We start from the raw sequence: 10,000 nt of genomic DNA, 5'->3' as shown, positions 1-10,000 counted from the left end.
TCTGCATGTGTGAGTGTGAGTGTGTGTGTGTGTGTGTGTGTGTGTGTGTGTGTGTGTGTGTGTCTGTGTGTTGGATGTCTGCATGTGTGAGTGTGAGTGTGTATGTGGATATGAACCCCATTCAGCCCTATGATTGCCATATGGCTACCGTACCCACTCCTCTAGACCACATCTGCTGTGTATTAAAGTCAGCTTGGCCCAGCACTGAACACACCTGGGTGGCCTAAGACACACACACACACACACACGTGCACACACACACACACACACGTTGTCACTTACCGTCTGGTCGTTCAGATCCTGTGTGTTCTCCATTTGTTCTGTAGTCCTGACCACTCCTCAGCTTCAACCCAGAAAGGCCCTAAAAGCGTCATTATATCTCATGAGACTCCTAACTCATCACACACACCCCATTAGCACCTAGAGGTGGCATTTGAGTTCATAAGGTGCCAGATTCATCACACACAACCAGAAAACATTATATTTGATACGATGCCATTTTCATCATTAAGTCTGAAACAGTACAACAGCACATTAGATATGATAGGACAATAAACCCATACCCAGAAAGGCTACATCACATCTCATGTCACTAAACTCATATCAAACTCCCAAAGAGCACCTAAAGTTTATGTTATATGGCATGACATACCAGATCCATCACAAGCAACCAGAATGCACCTGAGGTTGAAATCTGATATTATATAATAAACATTATATCTGATAAAACACCAAGTTCATCACAAACACCCCACTAGTCTGGTCCAGTCTACTATGGATCTGATTGCCAATAATTGTGTCAGTTATTCAGTGTGATGTGTACATGTGCAATCCATGAATGAAAATGATTTTCTGTTTTAACTGGATTTCCTTTAACAAACACCAACCCTGAATACATGGTCACAGACATCACGTGCTCTGCACATGCTGCTGAATATGGAGAGATGCTGAGAAAGAAGCAGCCTGGATGGAAAATATCATGATTCCTATATGTTATCTACACAACTGGACTATTAATTATTATATATAAATAAATGATTTTTTAAAGAAAATAAAGCCTGAATTGTGCTTATGGTCACAGTGACTTCTCCATCACCAGCTATTTCAGAGTATGTATAGATCTACAACACTTTTTACTACTTTAGTGACAAAACACGAGTAAACAGGCGGTATGTAAAAAAAAAATTAAATTCTACTTGAGCTGCTTGAGGAAACAGGTGGATTTACTCAGCGGTTTCTACCAACTACTTTTGAGTTTTGATACGTTACAAAAATGGAGCATAGTGTTGGTGTTAGCCATAGGTGTTCCTCAGTCAGTATTCAAAACAGTGTTGTTTGTCCCACCCAATATTTTCCAATACAGCCAATATTGAGACAGGTAGCCTATACATTGGTAAACTATAGCATGTTAGCATCATTACAAACCTGGCGCTGCAGAGCAGAATTAGCTTGTGGCTAAATCGTGTGTATGTGTGTGTGTGTGTGTGTGTGTGTGTGTATGTGTGTGTGTGTGTGTGCGTGTGTGTGTGTGTGTGTGTGTGTGTGTGTGTGTGTGTGTCTGTGATATATTTTCTGTGCATCCCTGCCCAGCACACACACAAACACCAGTTCCATGATCACACACAAACTGACAGTTATGATATCTGTCCCAAGGGGCAGCTCTGCAAGGGAAATGGCCCAGTTCTGGCCCCTATATGCAGGCCTGGATTACCATAGGGGCCTACCAGGCACAGGGGCCCATAAGTCACAGGGGCCCTGAAAACCTGCACCAAGTAAGCCCCACTGCTCCAGTGTTGACCCTAAACGGCCCTAGCGATACACAAAGGTCTACATGGGGCCCCAGTCTGAATGTAAATGGTCTAAAGCTAGTCTGATTATTATAGACATTTACTGCTTTAAATGTCTGTTTTGCACTATATGTGAGATCCTATATGTCCCTGAATGTCTAACGTGTGTGTGTCAGTGACAGGGTCACTGCTAGAATTCTGGGCCTCCCGACGGAGTTTTAAGTTAGGTCCCCCCAGCGAGATCCCCCACCCCCCCGTCCAGCCAGGGTCCTAGGAATCGTTCTCACCTTTCATGCCTTCACAGCATCCAGGGTCAGTGAGTACTGTGTGTCACCATGTTACATGTTAATGTGTGTCTAAGTAATCATACCAGGTCAAACTCTTTGTAGGCCTACATGGCTTGTATTTGGTGAATGAAATAATAAAGGAGTTATGCTTTGGGCACCAGAATGGCTAGCAGCGGCACTGGTTTACATCAGAGGAGACGGAGGTTCTTGTGTGAGAGGTCTGCCCGACATTAAATCATTTAGAAGTTTCACGGAAAAAGGTGTTGCTTTGAAGGAACTCATTTTACGTCTGAGCGCGGACACACCCCAGCATTGCACTGCCCCACCAATGTTTGCGATTACAATCTTGCTTATGTAATGACATTTTAGTTATTTTAGTTCGTTTAAGTTATTAAATTAGCTTTAGGTCATATAGTCATGTTGCCCATCAATTAGGGCCCCTTAGTCTCCATGTGTGGTACATGTCTGACATGAAGCAGATGGACTGGAGTATTGTTATGTTTGTGTGTGTGTGTGTGTGTGTGTGTGTGTGTGTGTGTGTGTGTGTGTGTGTGTGTGTGTGTGTGTGTGTGTGTGTGTGTGTGTGTGTGTGGTACATGTATTATAATGCTGAAGAGGAGCTGAAGTAGAAATTGTTTGCAGAAATAAACATCAACAATGAAAACAGAGAAGTGTAATAGAGACAGCAGACTGGCCTGAGGCCATGCAGCCAGCCAACACACACACACACACAGACACAAACGCACACACACACACACGCACACGCACACGCACACGCACACACACACACGCATGCACGCACACACACACGCATGCACGCACGCACATGCACACACTTTTTCTACACATACACTCACACACACACACACACACACACACACAGACACACACATAGGGCCTATAAATGCACACTCTATCATGAATACACGAGACTGCCACCTGTCATTACACAAACAAGTACACAAACACACACACACACACACACACGCACACTCAAGCCCCATATATACATGCACCTATAGATACAATGTTCCTTCTACTTCCTACATGGTTATGTATTTTGGTATATGTGTATATGTTTGATATATGTGTTACTGCATCAGGAAAACATGACACTCAAAAAGGACATTCCATTTTGTCAGAAGTACCGTAACTAATTAAAATGGGTGTACCATAAATGCCACTGTTATTGTTTATAAATTAGTCCTCTACTTCCCACGCTGCCTTTACTCTCTTCCTTGTGGTGTTTTTCCACAAGTGTTAAAGGTGAGGTGTCTAGTTTGGCTGGTCAGAATACAGTCTTGAAGTGCGATTGTGTGTGTTTGTGTATGGGTATGTTTCTGTGAGTGTATGTGTTTGTGTGTGTGTATGTTTCTGTGAGTGTATGTGTTTGTGTGTGTGCCTGCATGTGTGTGCATTCGTGTGTGTGTGTGTGTGTGTGTGTGTGTGTGTGTGTGAACAACATCAAAAACAAGATGTAATGACTGTCTGCATGTAGGCTAGTGCTTTAGCACATTGGACAAATAGCAAATAGCGTGGGAAGACAAGCTCAACCACCACATTTACTGCAACATTTCCTCTAATGCAAATGAAACAACTGCCTCCAGAGAAAGTACTCTTTTCTAGTGAGGACAGCATGGCACCGCAAAGGAAGCCATGACAGATGTGTTTTTATGTGTTTTAATGTCAGTCACACATTAGCAATAAGCAAGAAGTTGTCCAACATCAGCGAATGAGATTAACGCTTTAGAAAGCAAGAGAGAAAATCTTCACACAAACTAGTGCACGTGTGTACTCATCATCATCTCCGATGAGTGTGTGTGTGTGTGTGTGTGTGTGCTGTGTGTGTGTCATGAGTTGAGGTGACCTTTATAGAGAAATGCCCCCTCTTTCCCCCCTTACTCAATCTGCAGCGCCCCAACCTGCCCCCCTGCCGAACCCCACAAAAACAACCATCACTACCCTCCCCTACCCCCCCACCCTCCCAAAACTACTGCCCTGTGGTCAAGCGCTCACTCAAGGTCTATCTATCTATCTATATATCTATATATTTATCTATCTATCTATCTATCTATCTATCTATCTGTCTGTCTGTCTGTCTGTCTGTCTGTCTGTCTGTCTGTCTGTCTGTCTATCTATCTATCTATCTATCCATCTATCCATCTATCATGCCAGTTCTTTAAGTTATTGGAGCTATGTTGCGTGGTCAGTCAGACTTTGAGACCAAACACTGCATCCTGAACAGCATGCAAACAAAAACTCAATATTTATGGACTGCTGAATAGTTTTTGAGGTGTAAGCTTCCGACATACACCTGCATGTGTGTGAGTGTGTGTGTGTGTGTCTCGCTATGCAAGCATTATTGCTTTTTCAGGTGGATTAAGATTTAGCCTAGATCATGACAGAAGCGTGTTTCATAAGATCCAACTCTCTCTCCTCTTTCTCTCTTGCTAGCTATCTATCTCTCGCACACACACACACACACACACACACACACACACACACACACACACACACACACACATATACAGTGATCTCCTGAAGGGCATGGTGAGCGTTTGAAGAGCACATCATTTTAATTTTTCATTGTGCTGTCTCCCTCTCCACTGAAACCTTAAACTCCAAAGCTCTTTAAAGCGACTGGAGACCAGCTCCATTGATTTTTACTGTGCTCTCTGCAACCTCTGTTGAGGACAGTCACAGCTTCACACACTCACAGGCCTTTACATTAACACACACACACACACACACACACACACACACACACACACACACACACACACACACACACACACACAGAGAGATATAACACACCTATGGGAGAGAGAGAGAGAGAGAGAGAGAGAGAGAGAGAGAGAGAGTAGAGAATATTTCATTTTAAAATATCAAATTGATGGAAATAGTTTTCGTATACTTCAATCCTAAATTTAAAATGTCAAATTGTGACAATCCTGTACAGTTTTTTGGGGGCGCAGGATAACTGCAACTATTAACTGAACATCCCAAACCATTACGCCATCCACCAAAAGACAGACCCATTTTCCAAAACTATGTACACTATTCCCTCTTTTCAACGCATGATTCAGATATGTTGAACTTTTTGTAAAAAACTTTACAAACACACAAATCCCTTCATATATCACTGGCTGCACCATGTGCTTGTGTAGTAAGCACTTGCATTCAGTATCATTAACTCAAGCCATCACAGCTCAAACCCAACCAACATACAATTCCCCAGGTGCAGACACTAAGAGTCAAAATTGTTCACACACCAATCAAAACCTCAGGATAGATAGATAGATAAACTGTTATATAGATAGATACAAACAGATTTTTTCATTGGTTTAGGTTGGTAAATACATGGAAATGATTTTACTGTATTCTATGTTTATTCTGTATATTCTGTCTTTATGTTTCAGTTGCATATTTTACAGTACATTTACTTTTTCACTGAATTTCAGTTTATTTTACTACAGTTAATTTAGGAATTAAAGATTTTGAAAATGTGTTTTGTCTTGATATTGTGTTTGTCTTGATATTGATAGCGGTTGTTCTGAGGGAAATCATGAGCACCATTACTCATTGCAGTAACAGGTTTTTATGGTAGTGTTTTGAATTGATCTCACCATTGTGTAATGGCTATTTTGCTGTATATGTATATTTGATGGCTTTTGTGTGAAAGTAACGTTTGATTTAGAGGTAAGATTACATAGTTTTGACTTGGAAGTTTAAAGTTTGTGAAGATGAGTGCGCAGTTATGCATTTGGTTTAGAAATGGAGCAACATTTCAAGAAATGTGTCTTGGCTATCAAGAAAAAGTGTTATTGTAAGTGCATTCATCTGTATCAGTATATTATAAGTATATATATATATATATACATATAATATATACATATATATATATATATAGTATAGTATATATATAAGTCCTCATCAAAAACCAAAACCAGAAAATAATACCTGCCCTGTTAAAGTCAACGACCGAATTTATTGTCTGTGACAGAAATGTAAACATAAAAAAAGTCACTAAGGCCATGCCAGTACCGCCACGCCTTAGCGCCCATCAGGCAAAGCAAAAGAGTATGCCGCTTCCAGAGCCCAATCTTTGTTTAAATAATTATTTGGAGAACTATCATGGACACAAACATAATTAGTTGTTGATACAGTATTACAACGCACATGGTTCCCTTGAGGTGCTTCATATAAAACCTTAATGTTGAATATACCTCGTAACTCTTTCTTAATCGTGATAAAGGGAGTCGGATTGTGTATGTAGGCCAACGAGAGGACAACCTGCATCCCCGAAATAACGAGCCGCGCTTAGCGCATGCCATGGCGCGTTAACTGCTATTGTCATAGATATCCACAACATTTACAAACGGGAAATCTCTAAACAATTCCACCATGGCATGTCACGAAAACGATGGCAAACATCCTGGGACATTTAAAATGACATTTATTACTCTGTTATAAGGTATGTTACTCCAAGACCTTGACGTCTAAACAATAACACAGCAAGCCAAATATGTTTAATAAATAAACCATAATGTAAGTGCATCTAGGCCTAGCATCTTTAAGTTATATCAGCTGGCTGAAGTATACCAGTACTGTATCCGCATAGCTTAAGTATGGACAGCTCTGTTCGTCTCTGTGACAAAATCGCCTTCAACACACAATGAAAGATAAGAGAAAAAGGCATTTCTTCATATCGACACATACCAAACTCATCACATTAAACAAATTAAATGTACTGTGGCAAAACCCAACCCAAAAGGGCTCGAAGGCACTCTCGTGACCATTAGCCCCTGATCGGCAATTAACGCGTTAGGGAGCATCAATTATATTTCTGTCATTTCAGTGGAAATGTTGCTTTGCAAGTTTGCTCTATTACTAATATTTATCTTATGTACAATTGAGACTCATTAACTGATCTAATATTAAATAATAGCCAATAACACACGTGTGTGTACAATCTGTAAAGGTACCCCGAATGTGCCAAGGACTTCTGTGAATAATGCCGTGAGAAGCCCAGGCCCTACAGCGTGAAATCTACACCGGTGTGTCTCCAGGGGTGTCAGGTGTAGCCTAGCTCGTGTCGGTATCGCCAGCGCAAGATCCAGGCCAATAGCCAGCACTTCGATGACAGTCCTCAGCGTCCGCATGATATTAGGCTACCCGTTCCACCATATCAAATACAAACACGGGCTCCACGTGGGAAAGTGTGACAAGAGGAAAACCCTGCCACAAACTTCAGAAAATGTACCGGGGACTGACAGAATCACAAACAATCCGTGACATGTGCAAAAAAGGACAGAACGCTCACGGACTCCGTTGTCAAAATAAATCACAAGAAAATCAAACAGTATTTTGCAGTGCGTCGAAGTGTAGCATACACGTACGCCCTGTGATGTTGAATGAATGAATACATTAATTAAATAACGAACGAACGAATGAATGAATGAATGAACGAACGAATGTGCAGATGAATTAATGCAAAAGTAAGTCTGCCATGACTTTTCATTGCATGACACATTAGGATTTATGATGTAACGACCATGTATTTGTATATGCTAATAGATGCTCAACAGTCTTGCATATTTTATCATATATAATAACACAAATTCCAAAGTCTACGAAAGAGGTTGAAAAGACAAACATGTCAAAGACTAGGCAAATATTTTTAAACTTGATAGAAATTCAAGGCAAACAAAATACACGTCTTCTGAGGGTACAATATGTTTGCTTGGCCCAATTAATACAAAATGAAATTCCTGTCCATTACGCAAAATGAAGCCAGCTTGTCAGTTCACATACCTTGGTATGAAAGAATTGTTGTACCTCCGAAGAATTCCCAGCTTGTTTCCACATTCAATTTATTGCATTTCCGTGTGGCAATACTTTTTAAACAGACGATCCGGAAAAAAGTCCAGAACAGTCCTCGTCTCGCCCGTGAGCGCGCCGTCACTCTGTAGACTTATTCGTGCAAAGGCTCGCGCTGCAGATATTCATCCGTCGGTTGGATCAACTGACGAACCGACAAACTGAAGTGACCACAACAAACTCTGAAAAGACTGATAAACTACCCGCCCAAAAGCCCGAAGTGCCCCAGCACCGAGCGAATAATTGCCGTTTTCTTTACAGATGCAATGGCCGCTCTCCACTGCGAGGTCGTTTTTTATTTTTATTTTCAGCACTTAAGTTAGCTCGCGCACTTTCGCACGCCGTAGCAGCACTTCATTATTAAGAGTCCAAGCTCACGCAGCAGCGGCACCCGCACCCCCTCCTTTCACCGACTACTGAGCAGAGCCTGGTGCGCTCTATAGCGCATGCGCCCAGCTGCCATGCGCGAGTATTTTGGCTCGAGCCCAAACCTGTAATGGGGTACAGCTCGGGCGCCTGAGATGCCAGAATGAAATTCTTATTAATAGTTTGGTCCAAACGATCATGCCGGTTTAATTTAACCCCTTTAATACACAAACACACGAATTCAAATGAAAGAATGGCCTGTAAAGTTTCGGACACACAATGGTTTAATTTGTTATTTAATTGTTAGAATACGTTCTGGTGTATTTGTTTATTTAGTGAACACACTCTCTACACATATCCTGGGAGAGAGGAAGAGAGAGGGAGATGGAAAGAGTAAGAGGGAAAGATTTTGAGAGTGGGGGTGATTCTGAGGCTATGAAGGGGGCAGAAGGGTGGAGGGCAAAGGTGAATGAACCTGAGTGAGTCTGGAATTACAGACACTTTACACTTGCAACTCTGAAACCTCTCTCTCTCTCCCTCTCTCTCTCTCTCTCTCTCACACACACACACACACACACACACACACATACAGTGACTCAATTGTCAATTCAATTGTCAATACGGTCATCAATGCATCCAGTCATTCTATAAAAGTAACATCCCACAAAACTTGATTTCTTCTGAGGATAACCCCCCCCCCACACACACACACACACACACCTCCACCATTGTCACTTTCTCATTTTCTCCCTCCATTTACAGTCATTTGTCTGGTATAATGATGAAAGACGCAAAATGACCATGCAAATGGTAAATTAATGTAGGAATATGAGTTAAAAGAAGACCTGAATTAAAAAATATATATATTGTAAGAAGCTCTCTGTGTGTGTGTGTGTGTGTGTGTGTGTGTGTGTGTGTGTGTGGTGTGTGTGTGTGTGTGTGTGTGTGTGTGTGGTGTGTGTGTGTGTGTGTGTGTGTGTGTGTGTGTGTGTGTGTATAAGAGAGAGAAGGAGAGAGAGATAGAGAGAGAGAGAGCGCGCTAAAATTGGGTGTCACATTCCCTTCTTGCCCTTACACCCAAGATACACACACACACACACACACACACACCACACACACACACACACACACACAGTACCCAGGCATGGCTGACTGACAGACTGGCATGGCTAAAAATGAGTTTGAGTACAGGGTGTTTTAAAACTGGTCTTCCTTACACAATTAAAGGAAAGACAGATTTGACTAAATCTTCACCACCAGAATGGGCGAATGAAGGTGTTCCGCGAAATAATTAAATATAAAACTCCACACATCACACGATATTCCAATCGTTTTGCAATATACAATATAATCTGCAAGAGTATACGGAAGTAGGTGAAAGAAATTATATGGACGACTATGACAACGCGAACGTGTGTAGGCTCCTGTCTGATTGTGTCATCCTCGATCTATGTCATTAAACCTTACTAGGATTACTCTCTGCAGGCACGCGCTGTGCGTCACAGTGCCCTGGCGTACACAAACTCGAGCGCGCGTTGCGGTCGCTAGCGAGTGCCCGGGCCCTCCAAGGTAAATGAAAACATACGCGGCGGCTGAAATGGCAGTGAACAGGAGTGGGAGAGCATGAAGTTCCCTTGCTCCCCACAGCTTAAGAACACCTTGGTGTGAGCCTGCAAATAT

General features: G+C 41.9%; 1 protein-coding gene across 1 annotated transcript in view; it reads right to left on the bottom strand.

The window, feature by feature from the left end:
* The window catches only part of eya4 (EYA transcriptional coactivator and phosphatase 4), a 65,737-nt gene extending 57,104 nt beyond the window's left edge, over positions 1 to 8,633 (bottom strand). Inside the window, exons 1-2 of the mRNA XM_042709846.1 lie at positions 7,889 to 8,633; positions 283 to 361 (exon numbers count right to left, since the gene is read on the bottom strand). Coding sequence (XP_042565780.1) covers positions 283 to 315 — 33 coding nt within the window. The 5' untranslated portion in view covers positions 316 to 361; positions 7,889 to 8,633. The remainder of the gene's footprint in view (positions 1 to 282; positions 362 to 7,888) is intronic.
* Positions 8,634 to 10,000: the final 1,367 nt, after the last annotated feature.

This window comes from Clupea harengus, chromosome 15 (genome assembly GCF_900700415.2).
Source record: "Clupea harengus chromosome 15, Ch_v2.0.2, whole genome shotgun sequence".
NCBI classification, from domain to species: domain Eukaryota; kingdom Metazoa; phylum Chordata; class Actinopteri; order Clupeiformes; family Clupeidae; genus Clupea; species Clupea harengus.
This window is presented reverse-complemented; position numbering and strand designations above follow the sequence as displayed.